Source organism: Pagrus major, chromosome 4 (genome assembly GCF_040436345.1).
Source record: "Pagrus major chromosome 4, Pma_NU_1.0".
NCBI classification, from domain to species: Eukaryota; Metazoa; Chordata; class Actinopteri; order Spariformes; family Sparidae; genus Pagrus; species Pagrus major.
The window spans coordinates 16,833,612-16,859,576 of NC_133218.1; the positions used below are offsets into that span (position 1 = coordinate 16,833,612).

The following is a 25,965-nucleotide window of genomic DNA, read 5'->3' on the forward strand; positions in this document are numbered from 1 at the left end:
GCAAGGTGGCAGGGTCCGCCACATATAAACCGAGTAAAACAATATGAATTTGTGTTGTCCCTTAAGGTCAGTTTGTTTATTCAGTCATGAAAAAGAAGCGTTTGTTTATTTAGTTCGTTTCTCTTCTGATTGAAATTTATTTTCCTAAACTACGTAGTGCACCTTTAAACAGTCGAGGATAGGTGGGTTACTCTGGTGATATGTCTCCCCTTTGTTTTTGGAGCTACCTTCAAATTCTGGCCAAATTCTAAATTATAAAAACTCAGGGTTCACCTTCTAACTCCTGTCCTCCTGAAGCTTTCAGTCATGTCCTACAGCCTTCTTCAGTGAACAGAGCTGAGGTACCTTCACCAGTACGTGACCTGAGAACAGAAACAATTATTCGGATTTGGGGCTGGAAGGAAAGACGGTTGCTGAGATATCGTGATGACACCTGAGTAACCTCACTCACTGAGGAAGACTGGGACATGGTGGAAACCTAGAAATTGAACCTTGAGTTCAAAATAAGTTTTATAAATTCTTGGTCAAGGAGGTCAAAAATAAATCTCCACACTCAAGATGTTCCACCTGACATACAGCAGCTGCACCCCTATGAGCTCTTTGTCAAAATTTGAGTCATTTTTTGTGAAAAAATCAATGTACTTACAAAGCAGAGCACAGAGGCACAAAGACATGAATATTATTGTTTCCTGTCAGGGCTGCAGACACTTACCTGTTGGAGTTTCAGTAGGTGGTGTGTCAGTGCTCAGGGATTATAACAGTAGCGCCATCTGGTGGTAAAATGCAGTTGTTTCTAGTCAGGAGGTGAAGTCATCCAGAGACGGTGAGTCCGATGCTCAGTGACACCACTCCCTTCCTCTGAAAAATACAGAGATGTTTGCAAGGTTTGTGCAACTCAATACACCAGACGTTCTACTGTGACATGTCTTTCGGTGTTTGTTAGTTTGTGTCACATAATCACTCTGTCATTGTGGTCAGGAGGCTTGGAACAGAAATCTAGATCTCAGGAGACTATCCTGGTTAAACATGGCTAAAGAAACAGTTTACTGTAGAGGTGTTGGACTGGTTTGCCTTAGATTGTATCTTCCAATGTTTGTGTACAGAGGAAGAGATAAACTGGTGAGTTGCCTCATGTGAGATCTGTTTGTTTTTGCTGTGTTTACAGCTGTTTCCTCACCATATCTAGAGATATTATTATCTGAGTGTTTTTAGGCAAAGGTCCAGGACGTATATTATATTTATATATATATATGTCTATAATAAGACACAAGTTGAGCCAAAGATATGAAAATCTGCAGACAGTTTTATTAAATCGACAAATTTTTATCTGTACAGCAAAATCAAATCTCACAATGATAAATCTGTTACATCGTCATATTACATGGCATAATGTGAAAAGAAACAAACTGCACACTGATAAGGTTCGTACACGTAGAGACTTGCGTACAAAACTGGTTATGATATTCTTCTTCCTGTTAAATCTGATGACACATACAGGAACATAAAGATCATTTAGAAAAGCTGAAAGCGGCGAGCTGTTGGCTTCTATCTGACGAGCGATCGGCTCGGCTTTCAGGTAGAGGACCTTTCTTTTTTTCACACGAAATCCTTTGAGAATGTGTTTGCAACTGATTTGCAACTTCTGCTGCATTAACTGTTGTAAATGAGAAGAAAAACGGTGATCACCATCTGTTTTTCAGTCATTCACAAATATTACCTGCAGCCAAAAGCTGCAAATCTGTTGCTGAAAGAAAGGTGTGGTTACTTTTTTAGAAATCTTTTTACAAATGAATGAGATGAACGAGGCTCACTGTCCAATCAGCTCATGTCAGCAAACAAACTTCAAAGCATTGCAGACAAGTAAAGTGCAAAATCAAATATCAAATATTCATCAATCAGAAAAAAACAACAAAAAAACAACAAAATAATGTTTGCATCTTCAGTTACACTTAAAGTTACAAGCCATGAGCCTGAAACAAAAAACAATAATATGTTTATGGCTTGAATGTCTATAAAATGCCGAGTGATTATTTTCTATCTGGGGGTTTGTTGTTACGTCAGCATGAAGCCAAACAGTTTCCTTTTGTTTATTATAACGATTTGATGCATTTCTAGTAATAGCTTCACGTCGCCTGGTAAAAGTGACAGATATTTTGCTCATATGCGTCACATACATGTATTATAGAAGTGCAAATGTACATCTGATCAGCCAGTTCAAGCTTCAGGCAACACTCATATGTGGAAATAAATCAGAATTATCTAAATCACAATCAGTCATATGCAACTTTGATCTAAAACACATCAGAATATTCCAGTTCACCCCAGTTCTCCCTGATGCTGCACTTTGTTTTTTCTCTCCTAACTTAAAGCTGCTTCATCTGATATAAATAGATTTTCTTGGCCACGTGGGGGCAGCAGAACAAGACATTTGGTGGTGCACAGTTGTTTTACAAGAGCTGGAGCCTGAAGGCAATTAGCTTAGCTTAGCATGAAGACTAAAAAGCAGAAGGAAACAGCTAGCCTGGCTCTGTGCAAAGTTAAAAATTCTAGTAACGCCTGTAAAGATCACTGCCTAACATGTTATAGCTTGTTTGTTTAATCCAAACATAAATGTAAAAACTATTTCTGTACAAGTTTGTATTTAGTACAGTGCTTATGTGAACTGTTTCCGTTGGTTGCCTGGCAACTTCATGGTAGGGCTGGGCGGTGCTATGGTAAAATCAAATATTACGATATTTTTGATGAAAGACCTCCACCGTTATTGCAACAATATTGTAAGGATGACTGTTGGAACTTTGACAAAACATTAACACAATAAGATTTATGATAAATAATCATCAGATTAATGACTAAGTGGATAAAGGCAAGTATTAGAACAGTCTGATAAGTTCAGAAAATTACATCACTTTACTGTAATGCAGCATTTAGAAGCAGGAAAAGTCACGCCATGTCATGATATAATGATATCCACAATCTACGACGATACTGTCGATATAGTCTCATATCAAATTATTGATATAATATCGATATATTGCCCAGCCTGACCTCAGAGAAGTCATTAAAACCCGCCAAAAAATAGATCCAGTGCAAAACTGCCCCTGAAACCACAACTTAATGTGTGAACATGTGAACACTCACATTTCTGTTTGTGTTTGGATCAAACAAATGAGATATAGCTTGTTGATTAGAGATCTAAAAGGTGTTAAAAACTTTGGCCAGAGCTAAGCTGTTTTTCACCAACCTCCAGTCTTTATGCTAAGCTAGGCTAATTGCCTTCAGGTTAATTAAAAAAAACCCTGTATCCTTTGGCCCTGTATGACATGCCATTTCTGAGTTGCATGTGCCCATTTCAGAAAGTGTTTCGACTGAAGTTTGTCTACTGTACGTTTACATGCAGAATCTGACTTTAAAGGAGCACTACGTAGTTTTGGGAAAGACATTTTAATCAATGAAGATAAAGATCTTCATTGATTAAAATGGCAGCAGAACAAGACATGGATGAAGTCAATGAAGTCAATGAAGATAAAGATCTTCATTGACTTCATCCATTTTCATGACCAAATAAACAAACTGACCTTAAAGGACATCACAATTTCATACTGTTTTACTTTGTTTATATGTGGCGGACTCCGCCACCTTTCTAGCTTCAAACAGTGTTCTGGGACACTGAACACTTATATTCCTCTGAGAACAGCTTGTTTATTCAGTTATGGAAAAATAAATATTTATAAATTGTGTTATTACCTCATTAAAATTGTAAATATTAAAATTCTGAGTCTGAATTTCTAATCCAAAACTACATAGTGCCCCTTTTTAAGGCCTAAGGGAACGCAGACCGATGTGTTAGTAGCTCAGTGCGGGTTCAATAATGTGTTTTAACCTCTTGCATGCCGTCAATACACAAATAATCAGACTTTTGAAAATAAGAAAAGAAACTTCCTATGCAGAGAACACCAACAGTCTCATGATTAAATGCTTCATCCACGTTAACAATCACTTCCTCCCTCACAAAACAAAGAAGACTGCTGTTTGTGCACTGGCAGGTTATCCAGTTATAACATGAAGCCTCTGTGTATTATATGACTGATTGTGTTAAAGGCAACAGAGAACAGAGACCACACAGATCATGATGAAAATATCCAGAAGAATTTTCTTTAGGTGGCTGAACTAGTCCAAATGTAGAGAGTTGTACCTGTCGAGCTTGATTTGATCCTGTACAGGAGTGAAGAGGACGGGAGGTCATGATTGATGAGAAAATGTTTAAAAGCAACGGTAACATCACATAATTCAACCCCAATGTTTTGCCTCTAGATTTCAAGTTGCTCCGTATGCGTTTCAGGCAGCCACAGTCACTTAGAAAGAAACAAAGTCCTGTTGCTCTACATGCTCCAGTCTCCATTAAATATCACAAAAAGCATCAGGACTCAACGAGGGGAAAGCGATCCTAACCTCAGAAGCAGCAGCCCTCAGTCACATCATGAACAGCGCTCATTTAGAAACTTTAAGATGCCGGACGACCTCACATCCGACCCCAATCAAAGTCCTCGGCAAAAGCCAATTTGTTGGGAGAAACAATATGATCATCAAAGAAAAAACGCTCCAATCCGACAGTCAGTGCTCTCTGGAAGTTTGGAGATGCCCAAATGGAGATTTAAGGTTTTTGATTTGATGCAAATATTCAGCAGCAGCCAATAAACAGAGGAGTTCCAGATGTGGGTACTGGCGTTGGCACTGTGCAGGTTGGCTGGTTACAGACCGAGCATCTGGGAGAGGAGGAAGAGGAGGAGGAAGAAGAAGAGGAGTCAGTCATTTTTGAGGGGTCCGAGCGTTCGTCCTCTACCGGTCCTTCAGTTCTCTCGTCACTCGCTTGGTGATCCGACCGCACAGCAGCCCCACCAGGAAGAGGACGCACACGCTCAGTGCGATCATGAGCAGGATGTAGTTCTTAGAGGGTGATGTCATCACCTGCACGGCCAAGTCTGAGAAGCCCTCTGCTGGCGCCACCTGCAGGACAGAGGGATAGGTTACTGATGTAGCAAATTAGCCATGCTAGCAGTGAGGAGATGTTTGTTTGTTGGTCAGTCCGCCGGTCCACTACTTTCGTCCAGACTGAAATATCTTGGCTACAACTAGATTGATAACTATGAAATTTTGTCCAGATGTTCACGGCTCCTTAATGATGTTCCCTGATGACTTTTCTTAGAGAGACACCAGCAAGTTGTAACTTTTTAAGTGAATGTCTCACCAACTATTGGTTCGATTGCCATGAAATTGGTACAAACATTCATTGTCCCCAGAAGATGAATTGTCATAACTTTGCTAATCTCCTGAAGTTTTCCTCTAACGCCATCATCATTCCAAAATTTAGCCTGTCCAGTTTTTGGTTTATGATCAAATACCTAAAACTGATGACATTCCCATGAACACTAGCTGTACTGAGTTTGTTGAGTTGTGTGCTCACATTATCCCAAATGTATAGTCATGTTTGTATTTTATATTTATATTTTGTATCTATTCCCTCTTGTAGCTTGGTACGGCACACTGAATCTCACAGTATTCTCATGTTTCCAACAAGGTTCAAACCCAAAGAAACCTGTAACTTTATTCTAGATAATGGTGTGTTTGATTTGTTCACCTGTCAGTCCCCTGTACCCACTCTAGTTGCTATAACTTCCAGGGAAACCCTGGAAACACCAGATGATTCATCAGAGAGTGAGGAAGGAAGACTGTGAACCAGCTAGATATCATTGTTTACCTTTGTTTGGACTGCTTACTTGTGATGGAACATTGCTGTTTGCTGCCTGTTCTGTTTAATAATGAACTCCCATGATCCCACGCACCTCACAACATCATCAAACTCCACCTTTTGTTGTTGTTTTGACTGAGAAATCTGTAGCAGCAGAAATTACATACTGTGCATTTAAGAGCTAATTCATAAATGTTAGCATGCCAACACACTAAAGTAGGATGGCGAACTAGTTAACATCTGCATGTTGGCATACTGACATAAGCATATAGCGCAAAGGACCAATGTGCCAAACACCAAACAACAAGTTTTGTTTCCGGAAGAAATTTGTGCTGTAAGTATTTCTCTTTGGGTGTCAAAAACAGTCATACACATACCCCACAAAATCACCACTTATTTGATGAGCTTCTAGTGCTCATGTTAAATTAAGCTGATTCTCCTCTGGCTTTAGCTCCTCTAAACATATGAACGCGGTATTAATCTCCATTAACTCTTAGCAAGAGAGCAACTAAGTGTATTTACCAACATGTCAAAATATTAGTGTATAATAAGTTTAAGCTAATCAGCTACTATACAAATAGAACAGTAATTAAATATGTAAAGTAGAACAAGCCATGAAGACTAAACAATGCAGTCTTTTGTGGGAGTCATGACCAGGTGAACGTTCACCTTGGCGGCGTAGCTCCACATGTCGATGCGGTCTTGAAGTCTCTTCTTACACTCGGGCTGCAGACGAACTCTTTTGTCCTGTAACGCCTCCATCAGACACGACATCTCTGGATGGTGAGAGGGAGAAAACAAATTGAAGACATTCAAAAACACAGTGGAGAATCAGAGTCAGTGAAAAAGATAAAGGCTTCTCAATTCTTCCACATCCTACAATAAGCCAATCATTATGAGCCAGAAAAAGTTTTGTGCAAATATAAATATATTGTATGAAAGCACCCACGTCGTCCTCTGCCGGGTGTGATGGCAGCACAGTGGTGTTTGAGGTCCAGAGCGCAGGCTGTGTGGAGAACCGGGTCCACAAAAATGTCCGCCTTACTCTCCTTTAGCATGTTCAGGACTTCCTGCAAACAAGAAGAACAAAGAAAGGAGGAAGATGGAGCAAACAAAGCTACATTTCTGCACTAACACTGAATCCACTCAGACCATATTTTCCTGACGTGCACTGGACTGAGCAAAGATGGTAAATAGTTTTTACCTTTTTACAGGTGTCCTGTTTGATTTTCAGCAAGTTGACTTTTAGACACTCTTCCACCTGACCGGTCTGCTCCTGAGCTGCTGCCTCCTCCGCACACAGCCTGGAGATCTGCAGGAGGGGAAACAGGAAAGGAGACGAGGGAAGGAGGACGTAGAGAAAAAGAAGAAAAAGGAAAATGACGACAGTGAGAAAGACAAAAAGGAGGAATCGAAAGAGTCCGTTTGATGCAGAGAAAGCCAGACATCCAAAATAGACAATGTGAATAAGTGTGTGTGTGTGTGTGTGTGTGTGTGTGTGTGTGTGTGTGTGTGTGTGTGTGTGTGTGTGTGTACCTCATCTGAGCAGTGCATCTGCAGCTGTGGGTCCAGTCTGTAGTCGAGCGCTGACTCCTGGAGAATCACTCTGATCTGGTCTTCACAGTCAGGAGACAACCTCTGAACCAAACCCCAGCCAGAAAACACACAATTTAATAAAGCAACTGGCAGTGTTTCAGAATGTATTTAATTATTTTTACCAGTGCAATTAAAAGATGTACATATCTAATAGAAGCACTACTTTTGATGCCCCATTTTGTCCTTATCCACACACATTTTAGGCAGCTGATTGTGCAGTCGTGCACTGACCTGGTCGGCGTATTTGAGTTTGAGGCATGCGATGACCTGACCCTCCAGCTCGCTGTCCTCGCTCGCCTTGTTCAGGATGGGCTGGCAGAACTTTGGGATGTCGGCTCGACAAGCTTTTCTCAACACCGGGTTCAGTCTGTAGTCTGGAGGACGAAGAGGAGGAAGAAATTGTTGAGTCAGATCAGGTTCAGACTCACTGAATCTTTCATATCAGCTGAAACTAGACTCTTCACTGACCTGTGTTCTGTGTGATCTGTCTCTTGGTGATCGTCTGTTTACACTTGGGATCCATCAGCTCGCTGTTCTTGTTCTGTTTCAGACACTGAAGGACGTTTCTGGCATCCGCCTCGGTACAGAACCGCTGCAGGAGAGAAGAGTTTGAAGGATCATTTAGATTTGTAATAACCGCTGAGATCTGGGAACACGGTGACATTGCTACAACAAAGACACATGCTAACAGTTCAACCAGCCATCATCTTAATGGCATTATTTCGAGGCAAAATTGAAAGTGAGTGCACCGGAAATGTTGCTGATAGTCCGTCATTGAATGTAATGGAGTACATTTACTCAAAATACTATTTTTTGTACTTCGAGAGATTCTACTTTCTACTCCACGACATTTATCTGACAGCTGTAGAGCTACTGGTACCAAGAGTTGAAATCCTACAAAATCCCAGTGCTTTTCTCCCCCGTTTCCTCTCACTCTCCCTCTCCCTCCTCCTCTTCGTCACCTTGATCATCTGCTTGCAGACTCTCATCAGCTGGTAGTCGAGCTCAGGATCGCTCATCTCCACCTCCTGCAGTCTGAAGATCCGCTGGTGGCAGCGCTGACTGAGCTGCTTCTTCTGCTCCTTCAGACACTCGATCATCTGAGGAGCAGCAGAGGGGGAGGCAGGGGGGAGGAGAGAAATGATATGATGGAGGAAAGGGGAGGAAGAGAGACAAAAATAGATATTATTAATGTTTTTAATACATACAATGTTTTTTTTTTAATGTTTGTGCTTCACCTGTTTCTGCTGTGTGTGATGCCTCTTACCTGAGCGTTACCAAACGCCACGTTGGGACACAGACGACTGATGTCGGACTTACAGGGATCATACAACTCTGGTTCCAAACGAATATCCTCCGACTGAGAGAGAGAAAAGGAGACGTAGAGGAGAAACAGGAGTTGTACTGTAGCTGTAAAATTTCCAGGTGTTACTTTAGCTTGAAAGTTTACCAGTTTATTTTATTATTTGAAGGGTAAAAGTAGTTGAAAACAGCCTCAATGTGAGTTCAGATAAGGGACAGTAAGTCTGTGTGTGTGTGTGTGTGTGTGTGTGTGTGTGTGTGTGTGTGTGTGTGTGTGTGTGTGTGTGTGTGTGTGTGAGCGCTACCATCTCCAGCTCCTCCACCCGCAGCTGTTTACGACATTTCAGTGAAACTCGCTGCTCCTTCGCCTCCTGCAGCGTGTCGTTCCTCACTGTGGTGCTGAGACAGATGACAACATCCACCCTGCAGGTTGACGGATATGGAGAGTGTGAATTATGTCCTTTTAAATCACATCAGATGGATACATACAACACCCACACGGTGCAGAGAACAAAACAAAAGGAAAGAGTGAAAAGTGAAAAATAAGTTTCTATTTTTCTGCATGTTTTTCCGAACTCACTTTTTCTTGATGTTTGGACACAAGCGGAGAACGTCCTCCTTACAGGCCATCTTGAACTTATAGGAGAACCTGAAGTCCTTCATCTGAATCTAAAAGTTGAGCACAGTCGGGGAGAAACGGACATTTATTGATAAGACTTATTAAACAGCAACAACCACTGCAAAATTGCATCTTCTTAATTTGACATTTTTTTGTCTTGTAACCATAATATGATGTGAAACATGTCAGGAAAGATCAGGCGACAGATGACAGCGACAGAGAAGAACACAGAGGCACTCACTAAGGAGCAAATCTCTGATGAGGCCGCACAATCCTTTAGGTTTTCCAAACCAGAACTAACAACTTGCCTTGAACTAACTTCGCACCAAACTTCGGTGAAATCTGTCCACAGGTTTTTAAGGACTGATATAGAACAAACTAAAACCTCCTTGGCAGAGGCAACAAAAGGGTTGAGAGACACCAAGAAAGATCATTTGGATTTGTAATTTCCTAAATTAGTCAAGCGAACATGAAAACTGCTGTTAGTTCGACATAAACTAATTAACAGGAAATGAGAAAAGCAAATTAACACTGATCAAGAGAGAGAGAGAGAGAGAGTACAGAGAGATAACAGATGACAACTGACCAGCTGGAAGTGTGTAACGCCGACTGCGCACTTCTCGTTCATCTCCTTCTGGTGTTTGTTCTGAACCAAACACTCCATCAGATCACCTGTATCGATCTGGTTATCGGCTACATCCTACACACATACACAACACACGAACACACACAACATAACGATTAAAAACATTATTATTTACATTTCATTAAAGGAGTCTTAAGCCCTGCTTCATTTTAACAATACTAAATAAATGTTTTGGAGCATGAAGTAACAGCAACTTTTAACAGGATCTGACCAGATTATGAGGGCAAAAGATTCATATTACCAGATGTTTGGTTTTATCTTGTGTACCCCCTGTGTATATTCCTGCACACGTAGAAAAGTACATGTACTCACATGGCAGTGGGCCTGTGTGACGGGCTCGCAGGCTCTGATGAGCAGAGCGTCAATCTGGATGTCCTGCAGCAAACAGACAGAGAAGTTAAAAATGTAGAGCTGAGACAAAGAAACACACTGATTTAAACCTCAGCTGCTCAGGTGAGCATTAATTCTAGTTTCCACTTAATATTAATGACCTCTGACTCCAGCTCCGTCAGGTTGCCCACAACCTCCCTGCAGGCCGACACCAGGTCCTCCAGATGATCCTGCAGACACTCCAGCTCCTGAACACACATATGATGTGGAAGTGGTCAGCAGTAAAACATACATGATTAGTATTTGAAGTGTTTTGTTTCAAACGAACATGATGAGGGGTGAGATGAGCTGTTATGTTGAACCAACAACCAACAGAGGGCGCCCAAAGATCCATCACAGGATTAAAATAGAAACCGGTGTCAGCAGTAGTGACGGTGTAAGTCCGTCTCACCTGTCCAGCGTCTGTCTTCTCGCTACACCACTTGCCGAGGTCAGTCATGCAGCGTTTCTGCAGCTCGGGGTCCAACTTCACATCCAGCGCCCTCTGGTGGAGAATCCTCTGAACCTCCACCTTACAGTCCCGAGATAACTGCAAGCACACACACACACACACACACACACACACACACGTAAACTTATACTGGAGCCTGATTATACTGAACTGTTGAGGCAGATAGAGATATTCAAAGAAAGTATGTATTATCAGCAGATATTCATTCAACATAAAACATTTTTGATGAGGATCCCTTTAATTTGATTATTAAAGATTGTGACCAAAATGATTAGATTCATTTGTCCACTCTTGTGAGGACCCTCACTGACACACCCAGACCCTAAAGCTGCATTCATTTCAACCAGCTCTGATTGACCAGACTTGGCACATAATAGTACAGAAGTGCCTTAAAAGGTAAACAGACGTGTAGAGCTGGAATGATTCATCGACTGAAAATTATTTAGAAACTAGTTTGATAAATGTCGAGCTGTACAGCTGTACACCTACACACATAGTGAGTGAGGGCAGAGGAACATATATTTACCTCGACATAAAACTAAGTCTTCAACAGCTCTTTGAAGAAGTGTGAGCCAAACTAAAATGTCCTCACTTTGCAAAAATGTGCTTACACACACGCACAATGATTACCAAGAGCGTATAATCACATCAAATCAAACTGTCAAGGGTCTTCCCGCTGATGTGTGTAATTACCAAAAATCAGGGCCAGGTGGACCGTCCTACTCATTGTTTTTCTGTGGACAGACACTGATTACATGGATATCAGGGACAGTCAGGCTTCATCATTACATTCATTTGGCAGCTGCTTTTGTTCAAGAAACTAAGAATATGCTCAGTGCCACAGCCAGCAAGTTCTTAGACTTCTTCTCTTCCTTTTAGGAATGAGATGAGCCAGTTGTCGAGCAGTGTTGTGTACGGTGTGATCGTGGCCTGGAGGTAGGAAGGACCAGTTCCCTTCACTGCCTTGTAGACCAGCACCAGAGTCTGGAACTGGATGCAAGCTGCATACTGTATATACATATACGTAAATATTTTAACTGGTCCAAAGAAAAGAGCTCTCATCAACCCTGATCTCTTTCCTGCACTGGCTCCCAGTTGCTTTTTAAGATATCATTTTTGCTCCGGTCTCTGACTGTATTTATCGACTTGGCCCTGATTACTGGGTTGATATGATGCCAAGACACACTGGGCCAGATTTACAAATGTGGGCTGCAGTTTTCATTGAGTTTGCAGCCACAATCTTTGTGTATTCAGCAGCTGATTTACTAAAACAGCAGCTCATGACAGAGTCAGCTCTTGGCCTGAACCTCCAGAGCTCACAGTCACAGATCAGAGGTGGGATTTCTATGAGACCATTAAGCTCAGAAAAGTGATTTTCATTACAAAATATATGAGAAAAACAATAACTCATAAAATTACAACGTCATAAACTTTAGCATATATCTAATTATTGGCGCATAAGGAGGCAACATTAGCATTTATCTCAGAGCACCACTGTGCCTACGTACGGCCTCACAGAGCTGCTAGCAAGACTGTAGACTGAAAATGATGAAGGCTGCTTGAGGTTAAAAGGCTATTATATGAAAAATTACTTTTATAGTCATTACATTTCCACCAAAATTACATGAGTGATTGAAGTCGCTGTTGTTGGTAAACTGTTGTACAGGTAAGTGCTGTTGAGCATCAAATTAAGCTGACAGACATGGATGAAATCACTGCCAGCATCATCAGCAATTTAACCCTTCACCAAGATCAATAATCATTGGTTTAGGTGCACAACAGTCAACTTACCCCCTCCTCTGGTTTCACCTGGTAAATTTAAAACACATTGGAGTTATACCTGCTGATCCTACACACATCAACCCTCGTAATCAGTCAATACTCAGGTAGACTGCAACATTAGAGTTCAACAAATACAAAACCACAATAACCAAAACAATTTTGAACACTGATAAAATAAATCAGAGAATACATGAAACCCTCTCAGTGAAAAATCAGTGTGTGTGTGTGTGTGTGTGTGTGTGTTCATAACGTCTTCATACCCGGCGCCCCTGCTCCTCGGTTCGGTAGGCGTGGCGGTACAGGCAGGAGAAGACTGCGCCCGGCGGCATCAACTCGCTGGTCTCGTTCCAGCCATGTGTGTGACACAGTCGAGCAGCGTCGCCCTGACACTTCTTATACAGGATGGGGTCCAGTCTTGGAGACAGAGAGAGGGCCTTCATATGTTTCATACCACGACCATTATACGACTTCTCTCCTCTGTTTAACAGCTCAGTTTGAAAAGAAAATGATCATTATATGAAGTCTGAATTTTTGGCTTCACCTCAATATTCTGAGTGTCAAAGTTAGAATTCATAAATCAAGTGAAAAATGTCATATATCAGAGTACAGTCTGAGAAAATGTCTTTAATTTCCTTCACATAACAGCCAATAAGTGGATCTATTTTGTCAAACTAGTATTTCCACGGTCAAGAATGAACTTTAAAGGTTCAAAGTGCTGTTGTGTCTGCGCAGTCATTAATAATATGCCATGCCCAGATGAATGTTTGGATCTCAAAGCAGACTCACTTCCAGTCTCTGGATATAAAATACTGCAACTCCAACAGTCTGTGTTCACAGTCCTCCACCATCTTCTCTGTATACAGGTGCTCCATCAGGCACGACAGGATCCTACAAACACACACACACACACACACACACACACACACACACACACACACACACAAAAACACACACACATCAGATGATGAATCAGTGTCTGAGGGACAAACACTGATAATTAATGATTCGTCATTCACACTCTTAATGAGGTTCAAAAACAAAAAGGATCAACTGATCGTCATTTAAAGATGATTTAGCATAAAGTAACAATAGTTACAATGCATAAAGTGTGTGTGTGTGTGTGTGTGTGTAACCAGCTCACATTGGGTCTCCGTTGCGGATGTGTTTGCAGGCGGTCTGGATGACGGACTCGCAGGCCTCGTTTAGCGCTCGGTCGATCCGGTAGTCGGCTCCGGGGTCAGCAGACTGGATCAAAGTCTGCAGCTGCAGTGGAAACATATAAATGTCAGCAGGAGGATTTTATATTTTATTTATTGGTGAACTGACATTGTGTGTATTACAGCCTGTTCAAGATGTATGATAAACAAGGCTGCCGGGTTTATGTGATAATACATACATACAATTCTGATTTATATTATACACTTTAAGTTTGTGTGACAAACATTTTCATTTTCATTGTCAAACATCTATTTTCTCGCGGAATATTCTATACATTTCTATCATTTTTGCTAAAAAGTTGCAGCGCCAGATTTAACAATCTTAAAAACTGAACCAGCATAGTAATAACTCAGGTCATTAGTCAGTGACAGTCCAGCCTCTCAGCTGTTCCTTTAACACTAAAGCATCACAGTGAAAATAACGGCTGCGGTCTTACGGCACTCTGACAGACGCCGTCGACGGTGGTGCTGCGGTCGCCTCGTCCGATTCTCATGAGACAGTGCAGTGTGCGGCCTTTGCGGTGCAGACCGGAGCAGTGAGCCTCGATCTCTGTCCGGCAGTGCAGCACGATCTCCGGACTCAGAGAGAAATCCTCCATCAGCATCCGCCGGTAGTCCAGCATCTCACCCTGGCACTCACCGCTGACTGGACGACCTGCACAGCACAAGATCCAGTTATTACTGACACAATTAAGCCCTGACACAAAAGGGGTCCATACATTTATTTACAGTATGATAAAAGCAGTAGATTTATTGTAATTCTCTCTTATTTCAGCAGAGTATCAGTGTAAAGTTTTAGACTGAGAGTCCTGAAGCTCTGCAGATAACAGAGAGTAGGCAGAATATTCATCACACACCCACATCAGGATTAAGAAACTTTCTGCAGCGTTATCAGCTGTTAGCATCGGTTTACTGCAGTGTTTTAACAGCATCACAGTCATTATATAGTTTATTGAGAGTTGTATGAGTCTGTATGACAGTAGTTCACTGGACTACATGACACGCTACTGCCATCAGGAGGCAGAAAGTTCAATAATGTGTTGCACTTCGATGATTTGGAAATTAACCATTGGTTTGGTGTAAACCGCTCCACTCACCGCGGTGCACGGCGGCCTCCAGGCACAGCAGCAGGTACGACAGCCGGGCCTCGCGGGCTCGCGGCAGATTGGTGTCCAGGCTGCAGCGCTGCTTCCTCAGGTCCAGCTTACAGGCTTTAGCCAGAGAGTAACTGACTCTGTAGTCCTGAGAGATCAGCTTCTGACGAGTGGTCAGAGCGTCACGGCACTGTGGAGGAGAAGGAGAGCGTAATGGCCCGAAACAAGGTGACTTTAATCCACCGTAGGGGTAAGATATTGAGTTGGTCATACCTTTTCTGACATGGCCTCTTCAAACTTGTGATTGAACAGACACTTGTAGACTTTTCCTTCTCCTGCCTGAATCTGTGAAGATGAGAAACAAAAGAGAATTTTTTATCATATTTCAAAACAGATTCTTAACGAGGGATAATTATCTCTTTTGGTCCCTTTGTTTGTTTGTTAGTTATCAGAACAAATCTATAAAAAAAATTTATGGAATTTTGTGAAAAGCAAAACAAAACAACAAATCAATTCATACAAAATATAATCGACAATTAAAGCAATCAAGGAATTTTAAAGAGGATTTCTTCACACTGACACAAAGTAGATTTATTTTTTACACATTTCCCGCATTTTGTTATAAGTTAACTGAACTTAATTGAATGAAAATCTCATTCAGTACGTGTCATTTCATGCATATTCATTTTCTATAATTAACCCTCATTTCAATATTATTTGGATTCATTGAAGCTGTCGTCTGTATTATTTTTTTCAAGGTGTAAAACCCTGCAGGAACCAGCGGATTCTTCTTACGTTCTGACAGAATCTCTCGCGGTCGTCTCTGCAGGAGAAGTAAAGATGTCGGTCGAGGTGAAAGTCGTCTGACGACAGCTCAGCCACCCGCAGGATTGCCTTCTGACACTCCTCTTTGATTGGTCGAACGTGATCCTGCTGCTCCGCCTCCCTCACCAACGCCTTCTCCAGACAGGAGATCACTTCACCCTGGGAGTGGACGTCCTGATGAGAAAAAGGCAGATGTAAGACAGAGGATGTGTAAAAGTTTCATCACTGCTGACAATAACAGCTGGATAACGGAAAGGTAGCTTTCTTTGTACTGACTCAAGTACTGTACTTAAAGGTGCTGTGTGTACTAAGCAGGATTTTTACACAAAAGCAATCCTGCTCAATCATCACTGATGACCCACTAGAACTGTGTGGTGGTATCTGTACACACACGCACGCACGCACGCACGCACGCACGCACGCACGCACGCACGCACGCACACACACACACACACACACACACACACACACACACACACACACACACACACACACACACACACACACACACACACACACTCTCACCTTGTGTCCCACGTTGATGCTGCCGCAGTGCAGGCTGTTGATGTCTTCTTTACATTTGTCCATGAAGCCGCAGATCAGTCTGTAGTCGCTGAAGATGATGCTGGTCATCTTGGTGATGTACTGGTTACACTGGTACTCGCTGATGTTGCCACGGTGATCCACCAGGCAGGACACCAGGTAGCCCCTCCCCCGCTCCTCCTCGTTACACTCCTTTATCTGCATGCATTGAACATGAGACAGGACGGACACCAAGATACAAAGTTAACCTGTTTGTCTTGGCGATGAGTTGGAAACTATTTTTTAATAATGAGATACAAAGTTTAAAGCGATCTATATATGTTTGAGCATTGAGATTACTGATATTGTGCACTATGATAATGTAGGACTCACTTATACCTTAATTAAGTAAACTACCTAAATCAAATCTGTAAACAAACTCACTTAGTTCAATCTTAATTCAGTCAATCATGTAACTCTGTGCCGAAACACCCACTGTGCTTTTTAAATGACATCTGACAACACTTCAGACTGACAGCTTCACTTGACTTGACAGGAAGCTGAACCCTGAGCCTCCGGCGGGGCAGACTGACCTCAGTGATGGTGCTTTTGCAAACCTCCGTGGCCACCGACTCAAACTTTGGATCTGTGGTCAGATTGAGTTTATAGTTCCACAGGAGCTGCAGGAGAAAGGAACAAAAAAAAAAGAAAAAACACATTTTCAGAATCAGAATCAGTTTGATTTGCCGAGTAGGCGAACATATACAAGGACTTTAGACTAAACTGAACCCAACACTGACCCTGCAGATTTCTAAATGTCTGTCTTGTCCTCAGACTCTCTTCTCTTCTCTTTCTGTCTTTTTAAATTCAAGCATTTATTGTTTTGTTCTCCTGCCAGTGAGGCTCCAGGTGCAGCAGCCACAGATAACAGCAACTGACAGTCAGACCGCCCAGAAAATAACACCACAACAAAACAAGAGAGTCTGTGTGTGTGTGTGTGTGTCATGTTGATTACAGCCAGTGCTTTCCGTTGCTGTAAAAAAGATAGTCCAAGTGGTCCATTAACCTTGTGGCGTTTCATAAACCTGAGTGCTCTTAAATACTGTGAACTTTGAACACTGAAGTTTTATCATCCAGACGACACTGAGATGAGCTTCAGGAGCCTCAAAACAAAGTAAGAAGGTGTTGAACGTACAGTTTGTGAAGGTTGTCAGTTGTGGTTTGTACGCAAGACGAGAATTCTTTTACTTCTAAGAGTGTGGGCAGCAGCAAGTGAAGAGACAATATGACTGTTAAGGTGTTAAAGGTGTTAAAAGGAAGTTTCATACATTTCTGGAGGTTTGAAACAAGTAAATATAAAATACTATATATCCAATATTATGATCCAAGAGGTTAATATTCCTCGATCCTGATCTTTGGGGCTGTGCAATGTAAAATCCTGTTGCACCGCCCTACAAAGGAGATAGATTTATGTAGGTATGTGTGTTGGGATCTGTGTTAAATAAAAAAGGGTAATCTCTGCTGTTAATTATTGGCCTCTAACACCGACACTAAATGTGGTTTAACAGCACTAAGAGTCTCCGGCCATGCTGCAGATCTGTGAGGCATGACATGATGCCATACACCACACACAAACACATTCAAATGTCTCCTCTCTCCTTTAAACACAAAATGTGTCATTTCTGCCGCTGCAGCTCTGAAAAACAAACTAGAGGAACATCTAGAGGACTAAACACCCATCTGGACCTAACCCATGTGATTTTTCTCTGATCTGGAGCCGTTTAGTGGAGAGCTTGTAGATTACTTTTAACTTTTGGGATTAAAAAGTGGATTTATCGTCACTCCTGTTTATCAACCTGACTGCAGCAGCGATCTGCAGAGGTGATCTCTATTATCGGGTGTTTATGTTCTGTAATGATGACTGCTGACAGGATCTGGAGGGGAAATGTACTTTACTTCATGAACGTAGCGTTACAGAGAGGAGAGGGGAAAAAGAAAAGAGGGAACCAGAGTTTGTGGTGAGTGCTGAGTTGAGTGACAGTTGACCTGATTTAAAACACATAGGCCCAATCCCACCCTCACAGACTCAGAGACTTTGAGGCACATTCTCAGTAAGTCTGAGAGGACTTAAGGCTATTCCCCTGTCAAATCGTGAAGTGATTGAGGGCTCTCCCGAAAACACTTACAAAAATAAGCTACAATAATCTGGATGTCGTCATTTTTCTAAATGCAACGTTTTTTATTCACAAATAAAAAAAATATTACCTAACATCTGACATTTTCTCTTAGAGCCGATTCTCAACTTAAATCACTCAGTTTATTAAACAACAAACAAGCAATGAGCTTTTGAAACAATATGGAACTTTTTTACTGAAACCTCTGACTGCATATGTTTCTATTTGTGTGTACAGTAAGGCCATCTGAGGGCTCAGGGCTTAAGGCTTTAGGGGGGGCACACCCTCAGTGTGTCAGCTGCTAGTTTATGGCTAATGTACGGTAAAGCAGCTAATCTGGCCACTTGGGGTGAAAAAAACACTCAGACGAGTAGAGATTAGGTTTTATTCACGTTAGGTTTAGTCTCCGAATTCCCCATACCGGAAGTAGCGACAGGCGACCAAATGAAACGCACGTTACCTGGAGTAAACCTCTGGATTTCTCTTGGTTTGAACAATGTTGGAAACATTTGGGATAATGTATATAACAAAGGTCTGTTCATTCTCTGATTTTTAATGCAGAATTCTTACATATCATATCTATAAATGATCTAATAAAGAAAAAAATACTCTGAGAATGTGTGTGCTGGAGGGAATACTTACATGGTTACAGTCTGGAGCAATCTCAGTTTCCTGCAGAAAGACACAGAGAGAAAAAAATTAACGGCTGCCTTTTTTGGACAAATCACTATAAAAAAAAGATTTAAAATACATCTCTTTGCAGAATCAAGCTCTTTCTGTGTATTTACAGTATGTGGGTGTGTGCATATGGCAGAAGAAGAGAGACAACATGTGCACACACACAAATCTGCCTATTGGTCCTCCCACAAAACACAATATTCAAGCCAAACCTGAGCGCTGTCTTTTTGTGTCGCTGTGTAAGATGGAAAATGCAGTGAATGCATTTCCTGTACTGTTCCTTTACTTTGTTTCAAAAAAACGAGAACAACCAGCTATAAGGAAACTGGTAGCAATATCACATCAAGTGACTGGCACAGTGAAATGTTTCTGTGCTGCAGTTTCATGTGAACAAAGCAGCAGAGGCTCCTCACAGATAGTCACAGACATCCTTGACTATCAGAGCAAACACAGTGGGGAGAAGCTGTTCGTACAGCTTCGCGTCACTTTGCAGTAAAAAGACATGAAAGCCACTTCATGTTAACTCTCCTCAACCCACGGGAACAAAGACAAAAAGCCTCCTTCTGACTTTAAAATGCCATTTCCACTAAATGTTTCAGAGACAGAGGAACAACCGTAATGAGGAAAAAGACCCTCAGTGGTCTCTTAGATAAAAATGTCTAATTAGTTCAACTATGGGTAATTAATCAAGGAGGAGCTGTTCCGTTCACATCAAAGGCCTCTGAAATAAGACCAGATTAATCACATAGACTGATCAAACTGAAGTGGTAACACGGATAATTGTGTCTGGGGGTAATGTGACAGAACTCTGTTTATATCACAGAAAACACAATAAGATAAAGTCAGGAAAGTTGGCAGTGTGAAACCAACCACTAAATTTAAGCCAACAAAGGGTTTATTGTAGGTTTACTGTAACACAAATGCCTGTTGTGCAACATTCTTTGGTTGTCTGCAGCACCAGACTGTGAATAAAAGTCATTCAAGTGACTACATGTTTCTTGCAGTGTTGCATCCACAGAGAATTGTCTACAAGTCAGTAGCGCTACAGGAGCCTCTAATAGCTCACTGTTTTAGCTTCACGCCGCAACCAGGTCTTACCAACCTTGTTTACAGCAGCAGCAAGCGGCAGAAAGCTCTGATATATCCACATGCTCGGCGACGTAATGCAGACGGACAAAGTCAGCACCACTCACAATAATCGTCAATATCCTTGAATGAATGACCTGAAAAAGCCGTCCAGCTCGCTGACGAACAGTCCTATATAGGTTTCTTGATTTATTTTGAATTGCCTGAGTCTGTCACCATGGCTGAAGGCAAGCTTGCGCATTGTTTCCCCCACAAAAACAATTTAAATCGGATGTGCGAGATGAGGTTACCATCATTTCTGTATCCTTTATTTGTGCAGGAAGTTACTTAAGATTTCTTGATTGTTTTTCACGAAAAAAAAGGAGATGTGTGTCCTCTCTGTGACGCAATAAAAATATGCTTGTTTCCTAACAGAATGTAAGGTTTAAGTGATTCCACTATGTTTAGTGCCATTTTAGCTTTTATCTTATATCTTATCTTAAATCTTTTAAAACTATTTCGATGATAATCAGGATAATATCGTGAATCGCAATTATGTTGGACAGTCATAGTTCTTGTTTTCACAGGTCACTTCTTGTTCAATTTTAGTTGCATTTCCAATTGGAAAAATAGTCTGTCAATGAGTTTTTGTTGAAGAAATGAACATTTCCTGCCACAGTAATTATCTCACAACCCCTTAGATTCATCTTGTGAGACCTTGAGAGGCCTCCGACCCCCAGGCAGGGAACCACTCACGTACATAGTGATGTTGTGATGAAAGTCTTAATAAATGGACAGCCAGCATCTGTATGTAGTGAACGATAATCAAAATAAATCTGCTGGCAACAGAGTAAAAAGCTGCACTGACAGAAAGCTTCACTCTGCCTCCCTCTCTGTGAGGCGGAGTGAAGCTGTTCTAAGATCCACAACAGCATCCTCACACACTGTCAATCCACAGTCAGTAAGTGACAAACTGACTCAATGACCACTAAAAATGTCCACAGGGCTCTTTGTGCTGCGACAAAGTGACTTCCTGTTCAGTAGTCAGATTGTAACTGCGTTTCCTCAAATGTCTCTCAAGTGTCGGATTTCAGGGCTTAGATCACCACAAATAAATACTCAAACACTGTCTGTTCAGTAACCACACGCTGCTTCACTGCCAGCGCTGCGTCTAGGCTGTGTGTGTGTGTGAGAGAGTGTGTGTGTCGGTGGGGGGTGTCTTTCTCTGGAGAGGAGGCAGATTTATAAGAGTCATTTACCTCTTCAGGAGGCCACAGCTGTTATAGGGTTGAAGCGCTGTAATTATCTCTGTAAAGAGGACATCGCTCAGGAGGAGGAGGAGGAGGACTGTGTGTGTGTGTGTGTGTGTGTGTGTGTCCGTGTGTGTCCGTGTGTGTGTGTATTTGACGTCAGCATGATGGGGGAAGGTGGAGGCTGACGTCAACATGGTTCTGGGGTGAAAGAGTCCAGTTTTATGTTCATTCTTTCAATATGTTTAACTGCACGTCAGCAGTTTTCACGTGTTTATAAATCATGAATGTGCGGCATCAACAGTTATAACGTCTCCTATGAAGACATATTTCATATCATTTCAACCGTGTTTCACATGAAGAGTTATAGTTGTTTAAAAAAACATCAATAAACACTTACATCTGTGTACAGGATGTTATCATGTGTTATAAACCCATTATCAAACCACTGTGTTCTTATTGTTGACATTTAAATGCTGATTTTAGAACACTGAAATATTTTATTTTAAAAGCCACGTATCTGATATCAGGTGGTTTTCTTGTCTTTTTCAATAAGGTGATTTAAAGTGGTGCAATTTCACAACCATGATCTTTGTTATTTTTGATTATGGTGCACAAATTAACAAAGATATTAATATAAATAAATGATACAGTATAAATACATTTATGTTGATACAATTCTGATCTAAAAAACTGAGTCAACCAATATTCAGGATTGATTCAAGAATGTACATTTATTAAATGCTGAATTTTAGTGCCTGTATTTAACCAATCCCATTTGAGCAACCTGATTTTTAAAAATTTTTTTTGAATACTTTAATCTTCAGATGCAAATTTGACTCAACTGAATTTTGAGAAATTTGAATTCAGTTTTTTTAAATACTGGACCCTTACATTTTACATTTAAATTGATGAACCCTAAAGATGTAAATTCAAATCCATTCAAATAGATAAAGATTAAGTGTCAACATTGAGTACAACATTTCACACGTAATTCTCTAAGACTCAAATCATTACACCTATTATTTTTAACACAGAAGTTTGGTATGGGAGGTTAAGGTGTGCGTGTGTGTGAGAGAAAACTGGACAGATTAAATTGGGGTACTACTCTTCATCACATCTGATGTGTACCTCTAATAGATCAGAGACCAAACTCTGAATGACGGAGAAAAAGAAGAGGAAACAACTGCAGAATTCAACAAAATGCCACTAGATGCTTATATGTTGAGTTTAAGGCTGCAGCTGAAGATCATTTTCATTATCAATGAATCTGCCAAACATCCTGCCAAATCTGGTCTTTAAAATGTCAGGAAACGGCCATCGCAAGTTCATAACGCCCATAAAACTGCCTCTTCATCTCCAACCAACAGTCCACGACGAAAGACATAAAATTCAAGATCACACAAGACAAAGATGAGCAGGAAACCCGTGAAACGTGTTCGCTGGAACCAGTATTTTAGCTTGCAATTAATCCATTTTCAAAATAGTCAAGTCAAGTCCAATGTCACAAATTTGCCTGAATGAGTTTTGCAAATTCAAATCAGCCTCTGTCCTCAAGAAGAGCAGCAGCTCTGTGTGACAGTCTACACTGTGAGGGGTCACCTGACTGGACACATAAACTAAACAAGTGGACTCCAAAACTGCACAAGTCTAATAACTGCTGTTGATAATTTAATCAATTAAACGACTCATCATTAAAGTCAGCGGTGGAAAAAGTGCTCAGATCTTTTACCTAAAGTGGAAACAACTTTACAACTTTCCCGCCTTGGCGTTTCCAAGTGGTATTATTGTTGGCGCCACTGTCGCAAAGAGAACTGGATCGCTTTCCGTTTTCCACGCAGTAACAACTACCAACAACACAGGACAAAACACGAGTTTGTTCATTCGTTTAGTCTATAATGTGATGAAATGAAGCAGATAGAAATGGTGGCAGACTGCCAGTCTGACTGGATCATTGTTCAGTCTTAATTTTTCCAGGAGACTTCATGCCTAGTGGCAGACAAAACAGCACGGTGAAAGCGATGATGTCATTATTTTATAGCCATTGTACTGTGCTTCCAACTATCCAACAATTATTCTGTCACAAGTAAATGTCCTGCATTCGAAACCTTACTGCACTAAACGTACATGGTATGAGCAGCAAGATACTGCATAGAGGTCCCATGTTGTAAAAAGTGAGGTTCCATGTCTTTTTTGATTATCCAGCATGTCTAGGTGCTATAACAACACTGTGAAACTATCTAAACCCTCAATCCACGGAGAAGTGCATGCAGCCTATATATTTAGAAACTTTGCTGTCGAACGAGCTGTCAGGACTTCTGTAAGGTTGTGATGTCACAACCATACAGTCACCGCCCTGAGCTACGCCCCCAGCATGGCCAAGGATGCAAAAACACCGGCAGAACTCATATAAAGACTTGGTGGGCGATGCCCGCTCAGGCCTGTGGAAGCTGACCAATCATAGCAGACTGGGGTTTTCAGGAGGGACAGGAGGTAAAACAGAGCGTTCAGACAGACAGAGGGTGAATACAGGTGCTGCAGCAATGGACAGTATGAGAAAAATATTGTGTTTTTTAAAAATGAAAGCAAGTGAACAGAGAATGAAAATGAGCAACATATGGGTACCACAAAGTACCAAAAAGAAAAATATGTATTTTATTAACGGATTATAATTACTGATGTACTGATGTATTTTTAATACTTCATATACCGCTGGGTAGATTAACCTATATGTTTGATATCTATTAGTCAAGTAAAGTGCAAGAACCTCAAAACTTTTGCCTATTTAAGTAAAGTATGGGTGAATGTACTTTCACCACTGATCCTCACATTCACTTCCAAAATAACTATCCAAAATTAATGTGTGCATGTGGGCGGCAAATCTGGAAACAGATTGTGATCAGTGTGAAAAATAATAGCTTGGATTATGTTTTATCACGGCGACAAAGAAACAGAACACAAGCAGGAAAACTGTGGTTTATCTTCACCCTGTCAGTCATGTGACACACCTCACGCCTCACTCAGGTTTATTATTACCTTACTGAGGTGGCAGTAAGCAGGTGCAGTGTGAGGCGTGCAGAGGTGGGAAAACCTCAAACTACATCAAACCTCTGCATTAAACTGAGTACTGTACAATTTAATTGAACGTGCCAGTTATACAGGTGGAGTAAGAGTGGCCAACATGGTAGTTTTAGGTCAATATATCGTATAAACAAACAAACAAAAGCAAAGTAAATTTCTGATGGGTCTTACGTCTTCAAATAGCTTGTCTTGGTTGAAAAACCCAAACACATTTCATTTACAAGGATATTTACATTTTCTGTCCAGCGACTAATCGATTGTGGAGAGGACTTTGAAACAGCATTTAGGCCTTTATGTTATTATATGATATTTCAAATGTACAATTAACTAATTAAGTAAAATATTAGAAATCCAAATAATCAGTACATTTTGCATTAAGGCAAAACTACAGACTGTTGAGAGATCTTTGGACACTAGACAACATCTCAAATCTGAGATATTAAACTCTTCTTTTACTGTTTATGGTCTTTTTTCACATCAGTCACTTTTGTTTAGTTTATATGTCAAACTCTTTGATTAGGGTACATACAGTATTTGAATAGACGCTATCTGTATATCTGTATACAATGTTAATTTGACCTCTAATATTACCAGACTTCAGTAACACATCATATATTTTAGACTATATTTATTTAGTTACTACAGATGGGGACAGGCTGAGTGTGGTGGAAGAGGAAGTTTACTACATCTGTGAAAAGTGTGTCCGAGACACTTGAAGTTACTCCTCTGTAATATTGCATAATTTAAATATTTCTCACATGTTGTTGTGGTCAAAATATTAGTAGCTCTTGGAGTGTGGAGGAAAATATGAATATCTGCCTCAGACTAATCAGCTGTGTGTAAGAGCGTGTAGAGGCTGGAGCAGGTGCAGATGTTCGCCTCTCCATCAGTATCACGCTGACAGCCGGTGTGGGTCTGAACCTCCGGGGCGACACACCCAGCACATCCCCATCACCTCCCGGGACCGGTGTGAACCCTTCCAGCCCCGCCGCAGGTCGCTTACCTCTCTGCGGTCCTGCAGGCACTCCAGCACGGCCAGGTTGTTGGTCCAGGTGTGTTTGGGGCAGAGGCGGGTCAGGTCCTCCCGGCAGGCCTCCTCCTCCGACAGCTTCCAACCGGTCGCCCTTCGAGGCTGTGAGGCCCCAGCGGCGGCAGCAGCAGCAGCAGCCGCGGCAGGTGCATCCTTTGCCGGGGGATCTGCGGCTCTGATGACCGGCGGGTTGGGCGGCTCGGCCGGGCCGCTGGCTGCCTTCGACCCGAGGACGGAGCCGAAGCCGCAGAGACCCAGTAACGATAACAGCAGCAGCAGCAGCTGAGTGCGACTGTACGCCGCCATCTTCACACCACTGTCAAGCTAGTCCTAATTATGCTGCATCACTTCCGGTCAGCAAGTTCACAATAAAAGCCCTCTTGACAAGAGGAGATATCGACTTCCGGTAATTTTGTGACTACCGAAAATCTCATTAAATTTAATTAGACCAGCCCGATGTTTTTACATTTTGCTGTAAGGGACAAGATATTAAAGGG

General features: G+C 41.5%; 1 protein-coding gene across 2 annotated transcripts; it reads right to left on the reverse strand.

Moving 5' to 3' along the window:
* Positions 1-1,283: 1,283 nt before the first annotated feature.
* On the reverse strand, positions 1,284-25,774 carry LOC140995061 (Golgi apparatus protein 1-like). 2 transcript variants are annotated; one of them, XM_073464958.1, is made up of 27 exons: positions 25,442-25,774; positions 19,007-19,036; positions 16,784-16,870; positions 16,194-16,409; positions 15,639-15,842; positions 15,117-15,188; positions 14,847-15,033; positions 14,187-14,404; positions 13,674-13,795; positions 13,319-13,420; positions 12,793-12,946; positions 12,542-12,559; positions 10,691-10,828; positions 10,401-10,487; positions 10,222-10,284; positions 9,850-9,963; positions 9,225-9,313; positions 8,950-9,067; positions 8,610-8,702; positions 8,305-8,442; positions 7,811-7,934; positions 7,574-7,716; positions 7,283-7,384; positions 6,951-7,058; positions 6,696-6,816; positions 6,416-6,522; positions 1,284-5,004 (listed from the first exon to the last, which is right to left on the reverse strand). In XM_073464958.1, the coding sequence occupies exons 1-27, from the start codon at positions 25,772-25,774 to the stop codon at positions 4,837-4,839; spliced, it is 3,456 nt and encodes a 1,151-aa protein (XP_073321059.1). In that variant the 3' UTR covers positions 1,284-4,836. The 2 variants fall into 2 exon arrangements, with proteins under 2 accessions (XP_073321059.1, XP_073321061.1); XM_073464960.1 differs by lacking the exon at positions 12,542-12,559.
* Between the last annotated feature and the right edge of the window lie 191 nt (positions 25,775-25,965).